Source organism: Diorhabda sublineata, chromosome 3 (genome assembly GCF_026230105.1).
Source record: "Diorhabda sublineata isolate icDioSubl1.1 chromosome 3, icDioSubl1.1, whole genome shotgun sequence".
Lineage (NCBI taxonomy): Eukaryota > Metazoa > Arthropoda > Insecta > Coleoptera > Chrysomelidae > Diorhabda > Diorhabda sublineata.
Genome location: NC_079476.1, coordinates 7,174,008 through 7,196,995, shown reverse-complemented (window position 1 = coordinate 7,196,995; position 22,988 = coordinate 7,174,008). Strand labels below are relative to the sequence as shown.

The 22,988-nt window shown below is 33.1% G+C and overlaps 2 protein-coding genes across 2 annotated transcripts; one reads left to right on the top strand and one right to left on the bottom strand.

The window, feature by feature from the left end:
• Window positions 1–344: 344 nt before the first annotated feature.
• On the top strand, window positions 345–22,988 carry LOC130441498 (helix-loop-helix protein 1-like). The gene is made up of 3 exons (XM_056775211.1): window positions 345–398; window positions 14,812–14,932; window positions 22,692–22,988. Exons 2-3 carry the CDS (start codon window positions 14,865–14,867, stop codon window positions 22,936–22,938), a joined length of 315 nt encoding a protein of 104 aa, XP_056631189.1. The 5' UTR covers window positions 345–398; window positions 14,812–14,864; the 3' UTR covers window positions 22,939–22,988.
• LOC130441165 (uncharacterized) lies at window positions 10,070–12,812 on the bottom strand. The gene is made up of 4 exons (XM_056774727.1): window positions 12,576–12,812; window positions 12,074–12,498; window positions 11,392–11,470; window positions 10,070–10,162 (listed from the first exon to the last, which is right to left on the bottom strand). The coding sequence occupies exons 1-4, from the start codon at window positions 12,810–12,812 to the stop codon at window positions 10,070–10,072; spliced, it is 834 nt and encodes a 277-aa protein (XP_056630705.1).

Below are 22,988 nucleotides of genomic sequence, written 5' to 3'. Positions count from 1 at the left end.
TTTTGTAGGATTTGTCGCTATCACTAGATTTAATTTTCCAAATACAAGTGATAAACATGAACAAGTTTTTTATTTACTTTTCATATTTGCTTTTTATATAACAAATTGCAAATGGAATTTCTAATAACAAGACACATTAGGTTAATATGTTGATAGTTAATTTTGAGTCCTGGCCTCCGCCCAAAAGGACAATAAACGACGCGTTATCAACATAGAGTATTGATTAGAGGCGTGTTCTACTCAAGATGTAATCATGTCATTGGTCCAAGGGTGGTCCTTATTTTCTAAAAGGGATGCAGGGATGCTGCATCAAAATTGAGATCTAGTTGATCATAATCTTTTGAACATTACGAACGTTTTAATTTGGTGCAATTTCCATTTGGTGAATACATTACGAGGTGAGTATTTTTTATATATCAGAAGTGATCAAAAGTTAATTTATTTTGGAAAAAAATTTTTGACATGTACAAATATAAATTTTATTTAGTTTCAAGATCATCCCTATTTCTAAATTACCACCTAACAAGCTAAATAAATGAGGTTCTGGGTATTATTAGAATCTTAGGGTTTGCTAATGATTCGATTTATATTAGATTTAAAAAAAAGGCGAAAAAAAGTTCTTACAAATAACTTTATGATTGAGAGAATATTAAAATAATGAAGCATTCGTAATCCATTGTATCACTTCTTAGTAGAGAGTTGATATATTTTTTGAAGTTATACCTCGAGTATTTTGGCATGAAATAAAATTTGAGACCGCTATCGCAGAAGTGGCCTAAACTAGAAGATAATGATATGGAAAAATTAATATTCATAAAATAGTATCTTTTTAAACTTATTTTTCATATTCATATTTCAATGAAAATTTATTTTCTTTTTATTTTTCATTGTATTAGCTAATTTACTTTTAAGAGAGAAATATTTTAGAAACAAAAAGTTTAATATTTATTTACTTATTGTGGGATGGGGCACTTTTGCATTATGGTTTATGATTTCTCTGATATCAATTTATAAGACTAGGCCATTTTGTCGAGGATTAAAATCAATATTACCATTAATATCTTTATTTTTATTACACCATACAATAATAAAAATTAAAAAACAATAAATCATTTTGGTCATCGAGGTTGTCAATGAAAATCTCATCAATAGCTGTTGTAGATGTTTTCAAATTGCTGTAAAAATTATGATGAATTGGGGGTATGTAAGACACAATAACTCTATTAAATCTTTCTCTTTCTTTCCACTGATTGGGTGAGTAGTGGGATATAAAGGTTTCAATCATAACAGAATTCCTCATTTTAAGGTCAACACCATTATTATTAGAATATTTAAAATAAACATTAGCCATTGCATATTTAGCTATTCAACTTTTCCTTTATCTCCACATTGTTTACGAATCGTAATATTTTTTGTAGAGATTTGCAAGAAAAAAATAAATCTTTTGTCATAGAAATTATTTTGAAAGATTTATTCTCTATAGTCGCTCAAATAACTTGCTTCCAGTCTTCAGGCACATAGATATTTTTGAAGAACCGTTTCTGTTTTTCCACTAAACTATTGCATGACATGTATGAATGTCCGATCTCAAGAAATTTGTGGTCAATTTTATAAATACCATATTCAGCAGTACTGGAAACAATAAACTGACCGAAAAGAGCTATCTTGATATTCCTATTTTGCCTTCCACATTAATCAGCGTACATTATAAGATGTTTGCATTTTACAATATTTTTTAAGAGATAAATAGACAGGAAGCTATTTCTTGAGGACCTCTGGATTTTATAGTTCCATCCCACAAAAACATGTACACATCTTCTTCTTTTCTTCTTCCTCTTTCAATAGGACCAGTTCCTGTTTAATCCTGTACGTTTGGCCCACTTCCTGGATCTTCCTGAGAAGCTGAACTCCAGCTCTCGTACTACCTCTTTGATGGTCTGTCTACAGGTCTGCGTGTGTTCGGTCTCTGAGTATTAGCCCACTTTGTCCATCTGTCTTCTGAATTCTTTCTACGTGATCCCTCCAGAATCTTTTTCGTGCCCTGACCCATCTCACCACATCATGCACGCCCAATTCTTCTCTTATGTCATCACTCCTTATTCCGTCCATGAGGATGACTCCCTTGATGGTTCGCAGTATTTTTAACTCTGTAGTTCTTATTTTTCTTTTTGTTGTTGATGCCACGGCTCTGGTTTTATAGATCCTGGTCTTTCTCTGTGAGCTCATCGCTTTGTTTCTCCACACTATATCTCTACGACAGTCGCTGACTTTTGATGCTTTCATCGCTTGTATTCGTGTCAGGTTTCTTTCACTAGATATTAAATTTTTCGCCAGAAAATTTTTATATAGTGGACGTTGTAAGTCGTCTCCATTTTCTGCTACGGCAACACTATCATCTGCATAAAACAATACCTTTAGGGAGCGGTGCCCCCGTCTGTATCCTGTATTGACTTTGTTTACTTCCTCGATAATTTGATCCATTATGCTGTTGAATAGGGTTGGGCTAAGACTGTCTCCCTGCCGAACAACAGTGTTAATTTGAACTTCTTCAGAGAGTCCTACCTTAGTTTGTAGCTTGTAGTTTCATCCCACAAAAACATGTACATTTCTTCATTTTTCATATTATGAGTACCTTAGCAGTATGTCCAGAGTTGGCGATGGTAATAACATATTCCTGTGCTATTAACAGGGGCTGGAAGTGTTTTCATAAGATCGAAGCAAATTACACATACATCTTCATCTTCATCTGCAAGTTTATTTCTTGTTCAAGTCTTGTTTTTTCATTATCGTCCACTTTAATTTTAATATTAAATGCATCACACTTTTTGGAGGTTACTCCTTAAGAATCGATTTGCATATATAAGGAGCCCGGTATGAGAAAAATGTGAGGAGTAAAATCTATCGATGAATGACCTCGTTACGTTTTTGGTGCGCACCCTATGATTCGCAACTTTCTAATTTGTCAGTGTCGACATACTTATATTGCTTTTTTTTATTATAAATATCAATAATTAATATTGTTATTGTGAAGTTTTAATTTTTATCATTGTGTTCCGCTAAAGTGAACTGAAAGTATTTTCAAATAACTATGGCAGAAAGAGGTGTAGATGATATTGCCGGTACATCTAACAAACACGTGGTTGCAAGGTACGTTATAATTCATGTATTATATGTATGAGCATGTGCAATTTGTATTTATTAAATATTTTAATAATTATCTATGTAGTTCATATAAATATATATTTGAAAACAACACATAAAATTAGATAATCAACCCAATATGAATTATCGAGATTATTGACTATTGTAAATAGTTTAATGTAAAATATTTCGTCGATTAGTTATAATAAATGTATATGAAATGAATAAATTGAATAAATATATATTTATATATGTATATTATTTTCATTAATTAACAAATTTACCCTTTTATACAGTATCAATGTTTTTTAAGTTAAATAAACTCTTTTTGCGTCTGGTTAGACTATCCAACTTAAGGAGTAAACTCCAGTCGTGCGTCGGAGCTGACACACACAATTTTTTTGTATGAATTAAATACTTTGCTAAAAATAAACTTCGATGATGGAATTTCAACTCTTTAAGCGTAAAGAGAATACAAAATACTCAAATCTGGCGATAACTATTTGTTTATTGTCTTATGAATGGAGTAATGTCACTGTCAACCTATCCCGCCAAATTACAGAGTTGCTATTGTGCAAAAATGACTTAACCAAGTTAGGCCGCTTTTGTTTGTTTGTCACAAGATGTTACTGTTATGGAAAAAGATATTTAGTGGCGCCATCTCTTAGTTACATGAGAAACTGAGATTAGGTCAATTTATGTACTAAACTTCATTATAGGAAAATTGTTAATTAGGCCACTTTTGCGCCGACGACCTCATTTGTATAAATACAATTAATATCTTCACCTAATTAACCTGTTTATAACTTCTAATCAGCTGAAAGTACAAATTTTCCTAAAATTTCTCCTCATTGTGTTTTACTGGGTACGTATATGGGCTTAAACTTTGACTTTTAAACAACGCTATATTCAGAAATAATAATTTTAATATAAAAACTCGCCAGTATAAGTAGAAATACTTCCTACAATTTATTATTCCAATTTTAATCTGTTTAGTTCGCAATGATAAGGTGGAAATCTAACCACCGTCATTCAACAATTTTCTGCAATTTCATATTGTTAAACTTCCCTTTATAAAGGGAACACAAAGAATACAGTTCTGTTCTCACAGAACCGGGATTGAACTCAATATTTATTGAGTTTAGCTAATTCTGTGAAATTTTTTTAACCACGTGCTCATCTGTACTTTTTATCAGTCTACACTCCTTTCCTGATGGTAGATTTGAACCATTGGATAAATTATTTATCCGTCTTCGACTTGTACAAATTCATCTTTCCATAATTCATTTTGGTGTTTGCCCCTCGTGGATCCATCTCCCATCAAAACAAAATATATTTTTTCTTGGGTTTCTCATATCTTCTATAGTTCTAATGTAATTTCTTCTTCATACTATAACATTGCTTCTTTCTGCTTTTTCCAGCGAAAACCTATTTTCTCTACAAGTTTTCATAGTGTGCTTCGACTTATTTCATGGTAGGTAACACTCATCATCTGGAACGTTATCTACTGTCGGAAATTATTTTCTAAAGAACGCATACAACGCAAATAACGCTTCAAATCGTTTTTCACATAAATGGCGTTTACGCGGTTTCCATAATTACACTAGAATTCACTATAGTTGTGCACCTTGAAAGCTGCAACTAAACTGAACACAACTTCGACCACTCCTTACTAATAACCCGGTTAATTTAGACATTCAACGTTACATAAATTAACACCAAGTTGAAAATCAGTAAAATTGCTTAAAATATAATTGAAAATAAAATTTGTGAGTGGCAAAAATATTATTCAAGGTGAAGAAAATGAGTTTTTCACGATTTTCAGCAAAACGGTAGATTTTATCATAAAAATACCTTACACCAGGGGTTCCCAAACTTTTTTGTATCACGCCCCCCTCTGGTTATTTGGTGACCCCTTACGCCACCATACACATATCAGCTTTTGTTCACTGTTGAATGCGGTAACGCAAATGGAAAGATTGAATAATTGTACGTATAATGAAAATTAAAACAAGTAGTAAATGAAAAACGAATATAATTACTGATACAAAATTTAACATTGTAACACATACATTTTCAATAGGTAAAGCAATAGGCCTACCTACTTACAAAAACAAAACATAAAATGTAATTTAGTGAGATGGGTGCGCTTGCATGTTCTGGATGAGTTGACAGATCCTGGGTTGAGTTTCAGACAAAGCACAGCGTAGGTCACTTTCGACATCAAGTTTGTTACGGTACTTGGTTTGATGGCCACAAGAGTTGAAAACACTTTTTCGCACATGTATGTTGTTGAAAAATGCAAGTACATTCGAACAGCTTTCTCTAAAACACTGGGGTAAACTTTTAAGTACTTTAACCAAAATGTGGGCTTGTCCATTTTTTCAAAATCATATCTTGCAGTATAGTCATTTTTTATTTCTATTCCTTCCTCTTGCAACTCTTCCGGCAGCAACTGTATATCCATGTTAAACGAGTCGGTTGATAGTTTGTAAAACAAGTTAGGAATGTATCTTCTGAACTCCTTCCCCAATTTTTGTCTAAGGCTTAGACAAAAATTGTAGATCATAAAATTATCCTCAGAAAACGTATTTATATATTTTTCCCTACGAGTCACTGTTTCTGAGATAAAATGATTCCCGGTTAGGCCTATTCCAGTCTGTTGTGGTCATGTTTCATTTGAAACTATTGCAAAATAATTGAAATTAGCAGAGATTGAAAAGATAAAAGCGATTTAAATTGAAAAAAGTTGTGAAATTTAATCGTACGAGTCGTAAATTTTACATTCTTCTTATTATTTTTCTTCTTATTCGGAGTGCATGTAAATTGCGTCAATAGCGATGTATCGCATTTCGCCTCGTTGTAATCAAAGGATCCTCCACTGGGGATTCAATATTAGAACACGACCGGCCAGAGTACAAAAGAGACTTTTTTGCAACCACATTTAGCACTGCATCACTTTGTTCAGTTGCAACAAAATGTGTTCAGCAGTTTTTCCGGCGAAGGTGGGAGTAAAGTTAGAACGGCAGCAATTTAGGTTGGAGAAAGACAAGGCAATTCAACTTGGTTTTTACTTTTAGTATTTTTAGGGCAACACGCATATCGATACTTTTCTAAGCAGGTAGATTTTTAAGAGCTCCGTACATAGAAAGTAGAAAGCGAATGCCGTTGGTAATAACTTCTTGTCGAGTTGAATTAATGTTTTATAAAATTTCAGCACATAGAACTGAATCTTGTTTTTAAAAAATTTTGAAAACTGTAAAATGCAGATATCGTGTCACAGCTAGTTATTGCATGTAAAAATAGTAGTTGATATTGACACTTTGCAAAAGTAGATAAACTTTTTGAAGTTGAGCTTTTCCTGGTTTTAAGGAAAAAATAGTTTTTCAGTTGCAGTTCGAGCAGTATAAATCTACATATTCACCACAGTTACAATGACCGATAGAAAAATATTTTTAACATATACTACAACTCTAGAGATGTATATACGTGGCGCACTCATGCGTATTATGACGATTACAACTTTTTGAATCGTTATATCTCAAAAACAGTGGATCGTAGGAAAAAAGTATTCCAACGTTATTTGTAGATAATTTTATGGTCTGCAATTTTTGTCTAAGGTATTTTTAAGATAAAACTCACCGTTTCGCTGAAAATTGCGAAAAACCCATTTTTTTAACCTTCGACATTGAATAAAATTTTTTCCATACACGAGAATGATAAGGAACTTCGAAATTTTATTTTTAATTATATTTTAATCAATTATACTGATTTATAGCTTGATGGGAATTTAAGTAGCTTCACTCTTATTTTTTGATCAAATTTGACCAAACTATAAATGGAATCCGTGAAATTAAAAAAAGAAATTTTCAACTTTTATTGGCAAATAGGTGCCTTGAAAGAAATCTTATGATACAGCTATGTTATCTTCAATACATAGGGCTTTTGGTTCATTCAAACTTCTTCCTATTTTCTAATAACTCAATATTTTGAGAAAGTACGGACGGCGAAGTAAGTTAGACAGATTCATTTGGGATTATAAATTTTAATAACAAATTCATAATTTTAAAAATATGTTCATGATTTTTTTTGTTGATATTAATATAAAATCGACAAAAATGTATCACCGAGGGCGCAAATAACTGAAATCAATATTCATTTGACATTTAACTTCAATCCTCTTTTGAGTATTTTGTGAAAAATAGAGTTTTTTTTAAATTTTTATTAAACAAATGAAAATTTCAACAAAAACCTTTTATTGAATATTTTTCTTGACAATATATAAATTTTTACACTTAACAGAAACAAAAATTTGAATATTTCATTTGATTCAATTAAGCAAACAAATAAAGTAAAGCGATTAAAAAATATCGAAATGGAAATAAGCCACATCTTTTCGAAATATATTATTTTAAAGAAAATGAAACCCAATTAAATTATTTACAATTATAATAAATTCTTTCATTGCTGCTTACACAAATTCATTTGAATCCAAATCAGGATGGTAAAGAGGCAATCTTCATACGTTGTGACCCTTAGAATTAAGAAGTTCATCAATTTCATAATTCTCATTTATACATTTCTTCGTGGAATTTTTCGGGACCTTGACCATTCCTGCCTGATAGTTTGAGTTGCCCAGATTTGTAATGTCTCTTGAAATTTGTTGAGTAGGGACATTATCAATAACAACTACATTTCCATTTGGTAAATGAATGATCAATTTTTCAGTTACCTATTTTTTTGTAATTACATTTCATATCATTGTGACAGGGCCGGATTAAGATTTATAAGGCCTGGGGCTAAAATAATGACGGAGCCCCCTTAAGGAATTCAAAAACCCGGAAAAATTCACAAAATAATATCAATACGTTAGATTTGTGGTATCAACACATCAAAAAATACAGTATGATTTCCAAATGATGGGGCCCTCTTGGACCTGAGGCCCTGCATTGTGATAATCAGTGATAATCACCAGTACTACAGTTTGGCTTCCAGTTAACATATTAATTGGATACAAAACTTGTTCCATCTCCAGAATCAATTATTACAAGACGAGCTCCTATAGAAATCATTGGTTAAATCATTCCATCCTTTAAAATGTGTATGAGAAAAATAGAATTTCAACAATGTTAACAATAGGAAACTTTTCAACATCATGTAACTACATGTCGCTGTTCTTCTTCTGATAGCTTATTTCTTTGCGTCATTTTTTGTGGATTGACTTTAAGGTTGGTAAGCACTTTTAAAATGTGCGCAAAAGAGCAAAATCACATTCATCAAGTGCAACTGGAAATTGCTTGACATCACAACTACCCTTTTTCTCAATTTTAATTTGCTCAATAATTTTGAAACCAACACCAATAGCTGCAGCAACACTTTCGTGAACTTTTGAATATTCAAATTTTGTGTATTAAAATATTAAGAAGTGAATCTATAACATAAATAAAAGGTTTAAAATTATTTTGACAAATTGAAAATACCTTAGTCCCACTTGTTTCTTGCTTAAAAAAATTTAATTCTTATGTAATAATTTCACGACTTCGACTTGTTGAAATCCTATTTTTCACTTCACTTTTTAATAAAATTTTGTTTGGCAAAATATACCATACAATTTAAAAATGAGCTCTCTGCATTTAGCAAGTAGTGGGATCAAAATCTCAAGGGTCTTCCCAAGTTTACCAAGATGTATAGTTGCGTTGGTCAAAAAAAAAAAATAATATGCGAATTTATTTATGAGCTCTACTTAAATCTGCTTGAAAAAGTAAGAGACCCATCAATAACAATAAGTTATAATTTTCTAAATCTAAAGAGTGTTTTATTTCCAAATTGACACCTTGTATTGTTGAAATTGATTTCGGAGTTATCACATTTATTAACGAATAATTTGTAATAAAATTTGATTCAAATAAAAATAATTTCAAACACATGTGTCGGTTAGCTTCCAAATTTTTCCACATACCCTTTGGATAATTCCAAGAAATATTTCATAAGCAGAGTCAATATTTCCACAAACACTGACACATACTAACTATTTACTCAATCATTTATAAGGAAAAAGGGGAAATGTGAATGGAACATTCTTCGGAATTGGGATTTTAGTGGAATGTCCCGTGGGAGCAATGCAGGACTCGGGGGATTTGGATTTCTTTGGAACACGTGGCTTTAGTTATCACCCTTGAATTATCCCATTATCAATCATAGGAAGCTGGTGGGCGTAATATAATTACATTTCACGGGTACTTGGTGGGAATTATGCACCGAAACATTGTTTCGTTTCATTTTTATTGGATACATTCGTATTTCTATCTCATCAGACAAATACGATAAATTCGAATTAAAGTTTGATGAAAGATACAATTACATTTTTTAATGGAAATGTAAATAAGTTTAGCAAATTAAAAACGGAATTAGTCACATAAATTATCGGTACATAACAGCATTCTAAATAATTATATAAGAATATTCAAATTTTATCATTGGAAATAAGTAGGAAATGAAATATTCTAAAACGAGGCACGTTTTTAAAGTAACTACAGTTTTTAAGCTACAGGATAATAGTCTGGTAGCCAGGTGAAAATTTGGTTAATTATTTCCTCTCGAAAGATAATTGGTGAGATGCATCAGAGTAATAAAACCTAGCGAACGCCAGCTAAAAATTTTTTAAATTGTAACTATCCCAATATCTAGAAGAAACAAAACAATCAGTTATCACAGCAGTATATTAACAATCTGCTTACAAAGTTTCAACTGGGAGGAAGTGTCCTATCATTAATTATTCGGTATCACGCTCCAATATGTTATGATATGAATATTACGTATCAATAATTTTGAATGAAATAAGTATATTATTGAAACATTTCGGAAATATCTAAGTAAATAATATTTATTATAAAAAATCATTGATAATTACATCAAGCTAACTATGTATTTAATTTTCACTTTTGCTTAAACTCGAGTCGCTTTCATCCCTGTTTGATTCATTATCAGAATCGCTGTCACAGCTGTCTGCCGTCATCGTCATCTGTGAAAAATATTAAAAACAATATTAGGATGTATTTTTAGTATAATATAATAAAAATATTACCTTCTTCTAGCTGAATAATCTCATTAATGGATGTTGCTAATTGCCTTCCAGAAAACCACGTCAACTCAAATTTACTATCGATTTCTTGCCAGCCATAATTTTCAGGTTCATTATTAGTCGGAACCCCCATGTAGGCATGCGTCCAAATTTGGGCAATGTGGCATGCTCATTCGCAATGCTAAATGCTTCAAAGCAGTTGACATTCATCGCCAAATAACTGATGTTTCTGAAGAATATTTTGTCAGTGCTGGAATTGTTCAAAAATAGGTTAGGACAGAAAGTCCGTTGTGAACTTTGAACAGTGGCTGCGGCTCTCAAGTATTGATCCACAAGTAGTTTAGTGCCAAAGGATGTGGCCTCTCTGCTCCTCTGCTCGAATTTCTGTAAATCTCCGAGGTTCGCGTCCGAGTCGGCTTACGGTGCTCAATAAGTAGAAATTTTTACTCATGATCTTCGCATATGGTGCGAGCTCAGTCGACCAATCACAGTGCTCACTGCTTCGTATGATCTCCTCGCTTTGTGTATGGTGGACGGTCACCCGCTTTTCTCGTTTTTCTCGAGACATTATTCAATGTTGAGCTTCTTTCGTGATGGCATCATTTGCTTTTTGCCCAGTTTCTTACTTCCAGCATGGATCGGTGGCTGAAGTCGGGATCTTTAAAGAAGCTAGCAGCTTCTCTATCACCTTCACAGCAAAAAAGCGACCGGTTGAAATTAACAGAGCTTTGCAAATATTCGATTAGTTGCAGTATCCTGCGAAATTGAAATACTTAAAAAGCAAAAGTGCAACAAAAGTCGTTTAAGAAGAGGTTTTATCAATATACAGGATAAAACTCGGCGAATTTCTCCGAACAGTTCGATGATTCCAATTGATTTGAAGACAAACACTCTGTGAATTTATATCATTAAAAAAATTATTAAAAATCAAAATATCGACGAAAGCTAAATATGTGTGGTTCGGTACGAAACAAATTGTTTTTTGGGGATAGAGTCAGCATATTTTCACCCCCTTTGTATTCAAAATAATAATCGAAAAATTTTTTGTACACGTTTCTAAGAGTTATGTGATAATTAAGAATCGTTTGTCTTAGCCGAGTTTTTTCCAATCGGTCCAGAGATATTTTGGTTTTTCTGCCATATTTTTTCTTTTGTAGGGATGAATTTACTTTTCTATCATCCACCATTTTACTTTCTTTAGATGTACGAAGTACGGTGCTTCGGCTTATACCTAAAGCAGCTACACACCTTAAATATGAAAATAATATGAATTAATACTTCTCCGCAGTTTTTTGTGTTCAAAGACTTGACAATAGAAAACAAAATTTTGATATTTTCGAGAAACTTCTTGAATGCTTGCAAAAAAATAGTTTCAACAAGGATTAGCCTTAAGCTTTAAGCCCCAAGTCTTAAATAGAATAACAGTTTTTAAAATTAAACACATTTATACTTTACTAGCAAACCCGGCGAACTCCGTTTCGCCACCAGATGGCTTCGTTTTATGTAACATTTCATTTAATTAGATTAAAAGATGAAGAAAATTTTTTTTTGTTTTATATTTGAAAAGGAAAAAATTTATTTCATTTCACTACATTACAAAAATGAAATGTTATTTAGATGAACTTCTCTAAGTAAATGAAAGTGAATCCAAAGTAAATACTGAATCGAAGCGTTATACGTGTCCGCAAATTGTCCGTTTCATTGAAGTGCCCTTTGGTAAACCACATTTTTTGTTTTTTGGTCTGACGTTAACACAAACAAAGCGGATGTTTTCCCAACTCGTGAACACGCAACGTATAACTGCCCATGTGAAAAACAAAGATTTTCTAAATTTATCCCGCAAACACTAACCAATTGGCGAACGCAAGGCGAACTGGAAATTGCAATCGTTTGAATTCAAACGGAAGATCAGTCGGAATCATTGGTATTCGAGGAATACATACATTTTCATCTGCGTACTTTCCGTTAATAATGGTTGCCTCAATCAAATTCGGCATAAGTCTTTTTACCGAAAGTCGAGTACCGTTGCAAAGTCGTGGTGGATTCAAATTACGCAATATCATAATAACTGTACCACCTTTGAGTTGCAAGTTATGTGGTGGAAATCCTGGTAACTCCAGAGAGTTCAAAAACTCCGTTGGATAGTTTACTACATCATCGGGATTTGTTATAGAATCAACGGATTTGTATGTCACCAAATCGCCAGCAATTTTTGATTGAATGGTGAAATTCAGTGCGTGTACATCATTTTTTTTGCGGCAAGAATTGATCGTTGACTTAACCAAGCATAATTCTGATAATTCTCACTAATGTTTGGGAAAACATTTTCAATAAGAGCTAATTGAGAGTCTACAAATCGGCAAAAGTCGTTGGTAAGAGTAATTAATCCAGATATCGCATCAACTGGGACTTTTCCATTTCCAACAGCTAACAATGGTTTGGAAAATTGTGCAGCACATTGATCATTTTGAAGTTGAGCTCTCATATTAGTGGTTAACGATAATGTTTTTACGTTATTCCATAAAGGTGATACCTTCAGCCAAGCATTCAATTTATCTGCAGGCGTTCCACGGGGAATTACTGGCAACATCTGCCTGTAATCGCCTGCCAACAATATAATTTCTTATGTGCCATTGTGCACTCATCTCAAACAATGGGCTTGCATTGCATCAACAATTTTCCCATTGCACTGGATCGGGAAATATTATATGTCGGAGTATCAATTGTGTTTAAATTGAGTGGCATCTAGAAGAGTCGCCGCAATTTCAGATGATGCTAACGCCAAAGCTATGTCACATCTTGATCGACTTAAAATATTGATTTTTAGTACATGCTATGTATCAGAGATGGAGTTGTATGTGAAAAAAGATTTTCCCGCTTTTCTGTTGAAACTTTTCCTGAATTTTCTTTGCTATAAACCTCACGGAGCCCGAGACCTTTCCAACGAATGCAAAACCGTGAAAATCGGTTCGTGCGTTCTGGAGTTATATCGTCAGGAAGGAAAACCCGATTTATTTTTATATAGTAGATTTCTACACGACCCTTTTTTTAATTTCTAATTTTTATGACAATTCCTGACGATACAAAAATTACATTAATGAAACATACCTTAGAAAGAGATATAACAACTTCCTGCCTTATCGCTTCCTCTTTCATGAATTTTAGGAGATTACTTACTAATTCCCGACTTTAACCACACAAAATTTTATTTTTTAATTTACTTCTAAACTCCATGTTGAATAAAATGTATAAGAGTACAACAAAAATGAATAATTTCACGCCGAAATTTTTGCTACGGCGCTGGATTAGCTGCGAGGTGAACAGCACGGCTTACTGGCACAAAATGAGCTCTCGACATATTCCGACCCGCATGAATATCGCGCATCCAAAACTCAAGTCTTAAGCTACACTGGTCGAGTTATAACTACCACAATCATATTTGTGAGGGCATAATTCCAATATGATGCGTGAAACTTAACGTTTACTGGTGCCGGAAATGACTGAATTCGCAATTTAGACGTGACATGAATGAATACTGGATTGTTATTAACAGATTTTACACAAATAACATGCAAAAGACAGTGGCTCATATTAATTTAAAGAAAGTGACAGTGGATTACTGGAGAACATCAGAAAAATCCTTATATCCGAAAAGCAAATGGGTGACTACCACTAGGACAGGAAATGCAGATCGCTTAGAATTGTTTTGAGTCCGTTTTCCACTTCAAATAGTGGAAAATCTGAAGAGCAAGGCCACGTGAAGGGTGAATTAGATACGACGCAATTGCAGAGTTATATGAATGCGAGTTTAATCTGATATACTCGTAATTGATTTGGACATAGACAAACAGTTGAGTGGCTCGCTACGTATCGCACAAGTTGTTTTTCATACTAAAAATTAATAGCTTCATATCACCAGAAATAAGTCGTATTGATGAGGTACTTAGAATCATGACATTATCACAAAGACTATGTATCTGTTAAATATACAATAGTGATTAACAAAAGGTTCTATACGTACTTCAGGCCTAAGAATAGAACGACTAAAAATTTATGATCGAATTTTTTAATACATTATCCATCAAGATTTATATACTTTTCCACGCATTTAACTCAATTTTTGAACCAAGTTCTTCACTCCAACTTAAGTACTTACAACATAAACATTTTGGACGCAAAGGGGGTTTCTTCTGGTGTTAAAAAACTTGGTCGCGAAGTCTATATTGGATGTACGGGAAGAAAAGAGCTGATTTGGAGCCTAATTAGGGCTGTATGATGAATAGTCTATCAACTCGATGCATTTAGTAGAAACACTGCAAATTTTTTATCCAAAAGTAGAGTTTACACGATGGAAAATTTGATATCTTGATATAAATTTCAATAAAACGTTGTAATTACTTATAATAAACTGTACTACAAGATTCTAAACTGTACTACAAGATTCTAAACTGTACTACAGGATTCCCATTCTACTCGTATACTTCTAATCCTTTATTTGTAAATTACTATGATGATTAATGTTCCACACAAAACTTCGTTAATTATTTCCTCAATACTGTCAATTTTCTGAATCAATATTTTTGTTTCAGTGGAAATTATAGCTCAACAAAATCGTTGGTTCTCACAATCCTGTGATGATGCTATGAATACTGAAAATAGGGAAGTTTTACAATCGATAACGACATGCACTAATGTAGTATCGAAAAAAAGGTAAGAAACTTGAACTCACAACAATTTTCAATATCCTTGATTCATATACATTTGGTAAGTTCTACTGAACCCAATGCCTTTGTCCGCTACCGTTGAAATATTCGTTCAATTTTGCTAAAAAATCCGCTAGTGGAAGTTTGGAAACGTGAGTTTACGATTGCAATTTCAACAAAACTGATAACACTGTAATGTAAAAATTAACTAATGTTGCCACGTTTTGATAGAAGATCATCCTGATTTATAGGTGTAGAGTGTGGAACGTGGTAGCGAATATGCCGCCATCTATGATGTCGTTTAATTGCTTGCCGTCACGGGCCTCAGGTGGAACGATACGTAAGGCTGACAATTTAAGAAAATAGGTAAACGTAGGGTAAACAATTGATTTTCTCGTATATCCCGTGTTAGCTTTTCTTGGTTTTTCCGATTGTATTTGTTTTTTTTTTGTTTCATAGTGCTAAGAGGACTCCATAGATCTGTTTCAGTCAAACTAATACAGCTGAAACTGAGTATTTTTCAATGAGTAAGCTTTCAAGTAATTCACAAAATTTAGGTCACTTGTATTTATTTTTTGCTTAAATTACGGGAGTTTTTTTTTCATTAATTTTCACTATCGCGTCAAGTTTATCAAACATAAATAGGTAGTAAAGTGATAACCCTAAAATACAAGTACAAAGACAAACTTAAAGCTTCAGGTAGTGTTCCCCCTTTTCATTAGATGAAAAGAGGTTTAGTCAGAATCATGCTCATTTTCCACAAGTCTCCTATATTCTTGCGTTTTAAATTATATTTACCGCATGCCTACACTGAGCTAAACAAAACCTCGTTTCCTGGAGGAAATTTCGCACTTCTTCTAGCAACTCTTAAAGAAACATTTTTGTATCAAAACTGAAAATAATGAGCTCTATAATCGGTCAAATAAGTTCACAAATGACATAAAAACGGAAAAAGCATTTGCTTACTCCACGGTGAGCATTTTTAAATTGGCATCAACTGATTTTGACAATTTGCTAGATAACTCAATCGTTGCAAGCGTAAATTGGAAACTATAATTTCCAATGGAACCACCACCACGTTTTAAAATTTACTGATAATTATTCTTGAACATTGAATAAGTAACTTATAACTGGTAGAGACGCATGATCACAAATATTAATTACCTAATATTTAATATTAAAAGTATATGTGGCGGTTGTTTAACCAGAACGTCGTTAGAAAATAGTGAGTTCAAGTGTAGGCCACAATAAATCAAAAACGTGTAATTCGAGTCGATTAACAATCACGTACCGTTAGATACGCGACATTGAAACATAACAAACCTTGTATCTAGAACAGTCCCCAATCATAACATTGATATTTTGTATAAATATATTATTTAGCATAAACAAAAGAGACAATTTTATCGTTGTCAAGGATACGTACTACGGTCACCGGCAAATTGTGGGAGTTCAGTACCGACAATTCAGACATTGTTAGCTGTTACTACATGGGAAATTTAAAAATTCACCAGTGATTTTAAAGTTATGATTTTATTAAGTTCCCTCTGATCGGATACTCCTCGCCTTCAATTAACCTTATTTTTTTCAACGTCCTTCTGATGCAACAACCATCAAATATGGGCGTTATATTATTATGACATAATATTAAATGACAACCATGTAATTATAAATAAAAGATAATCGTTGAAGCAATTGAACTCATATAATTAATATTTTTTCAAAGATAAATTTTGTAAAGGTCATCCAAAATCGGCTGTTGTGCCAGAAAACGACGATGCTGTGCGTACTCTGATATTGCGAGATCCTCATGTGGCATACAGTGAGATTGAGCATATTTATGCATTAGTTCCACTCGCATACATTCAATAATGCATGAACATTTAGCTGTTAAAAAGATTTGTTCGAGTTAGATACGATGTTTCAAAATACGTCTATAAGATCGTGACAGGCCAGGCATCATGGATCTATGCATATGAACCCGAAACTAAACAAAGATGGACTGTATAGGTCTTTTGAGATCAGCTAAATCCAACAAAACTTATTCGCGCACGAAGCATTTCGAAGCAAATATTTGCCTGTTTTTTCGGAATAACTGGATATGTTCCACCATTCCATTAGAGCAACCTAAAACGGTCAATACTGAATGGTATACCAGCATTTTATTACCAGATGAGTTCGAAATAATCAGAGAAACCAATCACAGAAGACGACTTATTCTTCACCTCGACAATTCAAGCTCTCACGCATCAGTTCAAACAAAAACGTTTTTGATTAGTCAAAACATCGAATTGATGGGTCATCTGCCGTAGCGTCCTTATTTGGCACCCAATGATTTCTTCTCATTCCCACGAAAATAAATTGCAAGCTGAACGTTTTTCTACACTTGAAGAAGCAGTTGATGCCTTCAAATCACATGTTTTGGAGGTACTTCAATCGGAATGGACAAAACGCTTCAACAATTGGTTCAAACGCATGCAAAAGTGTATTGATCTTAATGGGGAATATTTTGAAAAATAATGATGCGATAGAAAATTATAAATATCTCGAAACCTAAGTAGCAACCCTTGTATTATTGTTTGTCAAAAACAACGAATAGAAAAACTAAATGATCAAACTAAGTATTCTAAACTTGATTTAATTTCAAACTACAGACTCGTCTAGAAGATCAACAGTGATATTTTGGGTTACTTGGACACGTTTTTATGAAATAGTTAATAAAAAACCGTGAGCAGCAGAGCTCCATCACGAAAGTCGAATTTTTCGTCGAATGAAGAATTTAACTAATACACAAACAAATCTTTCCATAAAATGAATTTCTTGGAAATGATATCAATTCTAAATCTCATTTCTTTATATGGAAAATTTGCTATTCCTCAATAACTTTTCATTTCACAAGTTAACTCTCTCTCTCTCGAATGAAAATTCATAATTTCAATAGACCCGGTGGTCTCGAACCCTCTAGTTCAATTCCAATTGACAACAAAGAAAAAATTGTCATAATGACAAGAAATTTCGAAAATGGGAAGTAAAAAAAATCACCCTAGGAACGATCATACTCGTATAGGAGGCGGTCCATTTCAACAATTAAAACGATCAAAATGATTTCGGGCGTTTTGTGCTAGAAGAACTGAAGAAGAAAACTTTGAACTTGAGAAAGACAATTCTTCAACATCACCCCTACTTGCATGCGAAGTTCGAACCCTCTAGTTAAACTTTTTCTGGCCAAAAAATAAGAAAATATAACAAAAATGACCATAAAATGGAAAGGGGTGGAGATGGAGAGTTTCGACCTTAGACAGGAAATCATCTCGCAACTAATTGAACCTACATGGGAAATTTCATTATTCAGTCGATTTTCGTTTGACCTGCAGAGGTAAGCAAAGGTCAAAAACCACTTTTTTGCACTGCGACCCCTCGAAAAATTCAGACATTCGAAAAACCATCATAATCGTGTTCAGGGGGTTCAAACCATGGGAAAAATAATGTGCCCCCCATTTTTCTTCTAGTCATGCCTACCGTAACAGTCTAATTTTTCCTTGAAATATACGACTAAAAACAATGAAATATCTTCCGTAATTAATCTAATTCCATATTTTTATATTATTAATGACATGCCATTTCGTGCCAGGTTTCAGTAAAATGCGGATGCAACTTTTAAAGACATAATCGTCAAATCGATTTTAAACATAATTGCATGAACATGATACAAATTTATACCGCATCACCTAAATAAATTCAATTTATACAGTACTATTCAAAAAGTTTACCACATATTGTGAACTTTCCTGGTTCCTACTAGTATGATAGACGACTTATTCGACAAAGATGATGCCACAAGGTCATTGTGACCAATATTTTGAAATAAGTCATTTTAGGTTTACGTCAGCTACCATATTGACTTAAGAGACGAACATTGCGATATTCGTTTAGAAATTTTTATTAGTAGTGGTGTTTCATCTCCATTTTTTGACCAAAGATATTTATATGTATAAAAAAGTACAATTCTATATACACAGATGAAGCAATGTCTTTGATCACCATGGAAATACGGCCGACGCTTCAGGTCACGTTACTCGAAATTATCTATGGAACCTTTGGAAAGCGATACCCCTTTTCAATTATACTGATAGAACAAATGATACTTATCTTGTCTGTGTTAATCGCAGTTTTGGCAGTGATCAGTTAATAAAAATTCAATCTTAGCCTCAGGATGCTTGTTAAATAATCTAAATTTTTGAAAGTCTCTGTAATTTGTAAGATAAGTTATGGTAAGTGAACTGCATATTTAAAACTCATCCTGATATTCGATGGAACTAAACAAAACATTCAAGCAGCAAAACACATTTTCAATGAGAAGTTTCTGATTTGGAGTAATGGTTTGTGAGAGCTTATAGTACAATCGACGAGGTGATTGAAAAAAAAATCACCCTTAAAAATGAAAAATGATTTATCAACTCTTAAACGACAACCACGATCGAATAGAACAGTTGGAAGATAATCTAGATAATGTTGATAGGGCTTGAGAATCCAATCTCTACTAGTATTCTCAAACAAATTCCAAGGTCCATAAAAATGCCCATTATAGTTTAACAACATTATTTGCAGCATAAAAGTGAAAAATTTTAGAGTACCAATAATAATGAACTGTTTACTTTCAGTCCCTGAAGACAGAAACTTAGCTATCGAAACGTGCGTCAGACAGTGTAATTGTATGTTAGTTTGGTTGTAGTATATACAGTGTGCTCAATACAATAGACAGCAGTTGATCCTTTTGGTGTTATTCAAATGTCAATAAAAAACTACTAGCACATCTAACAGCATGTTCTATAAGCGAATCTCTTAAGCAACCGGATGACAATATAAATGGTTTTGCTGATTATTTTAGTCAGTATTTATTACTTATTTACTCCTAATTTTAACAATATTAATTCAAATATAAATTGCATGCCATGTGTTCTTCCCTATTTTACTGAGTCTTAACTAGCCCTCTAAAAATTAAAATCAAACTTTTTGTCTGGTCCTAATGGTTAACCTGCCTCTCTACTACGAGGCTGTGCATCTGTTTTTGCAAAACCCTTTCGTTATTTATATAATCTCTCGTTAAAATGTGGAAAAATTTCCGGTCATATGAAATAGTTTGTTCCATTTTGAAACGAATAATTAAATCTCGATTGTATCCAACTTTTTAAGAATATTCGTTCATTAGGACGTTATTTTACACCACATGAAACATTCCATAATATGTAATGAACACTATGGTTTTATAATGGTTGATCTACAATCTCGAATTTAACATTACACTACACAAAAAATCACAAAAATTTTGACAAAAAATATATATAATTTTCAGCGTAATCTTCTTTTAGCTGTAAACACATTTCTCAGCGATGCTCAATAAGTTTGATATCCTTTTCATAATAAGAATCGTCAAGCTTCTCAAAATAGCCGACATCACCTCTTCATTGTTGGGAAATCTTTGACCATCGAGCCATTTTTTCAAGTATGGCAACAGAAAATAATCCGAGGGGGCTAAATCTTGTGAATAAAGTGCATGAGGTAGCAATTCAAACTTTAATCCATTAATTTTGGCCATTGAAATAAAGGATGTGTGCTGTTGCATTATCTTGATGAAACAACACTATTCTCAGCCAAATGCGGCCATTTTGGCTTGATTTCTTCGTTCAAACGTTGTAATAAGTTCGCATAATACTCGTCATTGTTAGTTTTTTCTTTTTCAACAAGGTCAATGAAAATTATCCCACGCGCATCCGAAAAACCGACGGAGATGGATCAGTCTTTGCCTTCTTTGGAGTAGGTTCTCCCTTTTCGATTGTTCTTTGGTTGGCGTTTTTGGTGTGAAGTGATGGAATCACGTTTCATCCATGGTTATGAAACGGCGCAAAAATTCGGCCTTCTTTCTGTGAAAAAACACGACGCTGATTTTGTTCCATAGTCAGCAAAATCAGCACCCATCTTGCGCACAGCTTTTTCATATACAAATTTTCAGTTGATATGCGATGTACCACACTTTTTGAAATGCCTACTATGTCTGCTAGCTTGCACAGTTTCGGTTAACGATCATCTAGTACCGCTTTTTGGATTTTCTTTCATCTCATTTCTGAAGTTGTCACTTCATTTGGTCGACCGCTGCAATGCTGGTCATCGCTAGTTGTACGACCTCGTTTAAACTCTGCTACCGAATATTTTACTCTTGATAACGAAAAAGCAGTCTCACCCAGAGTAGAATCTAGTTCAGCTTTTATATTGGTTGGGCTAATGCATTTCAAATAAAAGTATTGTATGACATAACGATGAAAATTTTTTTCTTTGTTTACAAATTCACTGAAATCGTTCATTATTGATGGCTGCCAAACAAATAATAAACAACGTGGTATCTTCAAACTAGAAGCATATGCTGTATAGATTGTGTACTTTCTAAAACAGAGGTATTTTTCAAGCAACTATTGCCATCCCTACGTCAGGTCAGATACTTCTGGGACCATCCTCGCACTTAACGCACTATATTGTAATATATTTAGATAAAAGTAATCATGTTGATGTTCTCGGCTTCATAGAAGTTAACGAATTCATTTTAAATATCGCATTTCCAATAATGCGATTGAAAGAACTGCAGAATCTGAAGATCTTGGTGTAACATTTGATAATTGAACCTTGTAACGATTATTAAGATTATCTTTCGGGAACCTTTAAGAAGCTTGGTTTGTTCTGAGGAACTCTGAGTAGTTTACCCAAGCTAAAACTCTATCTTCACTTTAATGCATTTTTCAAAACCTATTCCTCTCTTATCTAACTACCAAAACCATAATAGCAAAATAACTAATATTCACTGAAGGTGTGTTAAACATATGTGATTTCAGACTGATTTAAGTAACTTAAGAAAAGACTAGCAGCTAGACGTATGTCTTCTTTCTTCATAAAATTGACTGTCCTGAATTGCTAAGCGTTTTAAGAATACCAACTCCTAAGGCTGCCACCTGGACTCACTCTACTCTATTTTCCAGTTGCTAGAACTACTACACTTTTCACCTCTACATAGAATGAACCTTGTCATGTACAGAAAACACTTTGGATATTTTTGCAGCACTATCTCTAGCATAGGAAAAAAATGGAATCATCTACTTTTAGGTTTACTTTCTTTATATCTTTATTACTGTATACTGTTATATGTTTTTCCCACCCATCCATTGGCTCTTGGACTGTGAGATGGAGTAAATAAATAAAATAAAATGGTGATCTAGATGAATTCAAGAATTTGGAAATAAAATCCTAGTGGAGTGGTGCTCCTCCTTACTATTACAAATAAGGTATATCGAAGTTGATGAATTGGACATCGAGGTTCAATAAAATGACTTGCTCGTCACGGAATCTCACACCTTTAGATTTTATTTGGTGGGAATACTTTTTAAAGTTTATACCACTTTATCTGATAATATTGATGTTTCAAAATAACACATCTTTGTGGAATGCACATAGACGCATTTAAGTACGACAGGAGATTTTAATGTCATGAGGTAAACTTGGAGCAATTATTACTGTGAAATCTTCAATAAGTGATTAATATTGAAAGTTGATTAGAATTTTACTACCAACAACTTCCAATTTCACTATTTTATTTACAATCGTTCCAAAGTTAAGAGGGGGACGGAACTTTTAAAAAACATTTCATAAAATTTTTTAGATTGTTTCATTTTAATTTCTTGTTGTATTTTCACGATTGTTTACTTAATGATTTGATATTTCAGAGAAAGAAGCAATGATATGGGCTCTCTAAGTAGAGAAGAACGTAGAAGAAGACGTAGAGCTACTCAAAAATATCGAACAGCACATGCTACCAGGGAACGAATAAGAGTAGAAGCGTTTAATGTTGCTTTCGCGGAACTACGGAAACTTCTACCAACTTTACCGCCCGATAAAAAGTTATCCAAAATAGAAATTTTAAGACTTGCGATTTGTTACATAGCTTATCTAAATCATGTGTTGGATGTTTGAATACAGAATATTCGATAGCATCTTATGAAATGTAAATAAAATTTGTGAAA

Coding starts and splice junctions, on each gene's coding strand:
- LOC130441165 (XM_056774727.1), bottom strand. CDS start 12,812: ATGTTGCCAGTAATTCCCCGTGGAACGCCTGCAGATAAATTGAATGCT. Junction 12,499..12,575: donor CCAACGACTTTTGCCGATTT/GTAGACTCTCAA, acceptor TGCTTGGTTAAG/TCAACGATCAATTCTTGCCG. Junction 11,471..12,073: donor CGCCTTGCGTTCGCCAATTG/GTTAGTGTTTGC, acceptor TTCATATTTAAG/GTGTGTAGCTGCTTTAGGTA.
- LOC130441498 (XM_056775211.1), top strand. CDS start 14,865: ATGAATACTGAAAATAGGGAAGTTTTACAATCGATAACGACATGCACT. Junction 14,933..22,691: donor AATGTAGTATCGAAAAAAAG/GTAAGAAACTTG, acceptor TTGATATTTCAG/AGAAAGAAGCAATGATATGG.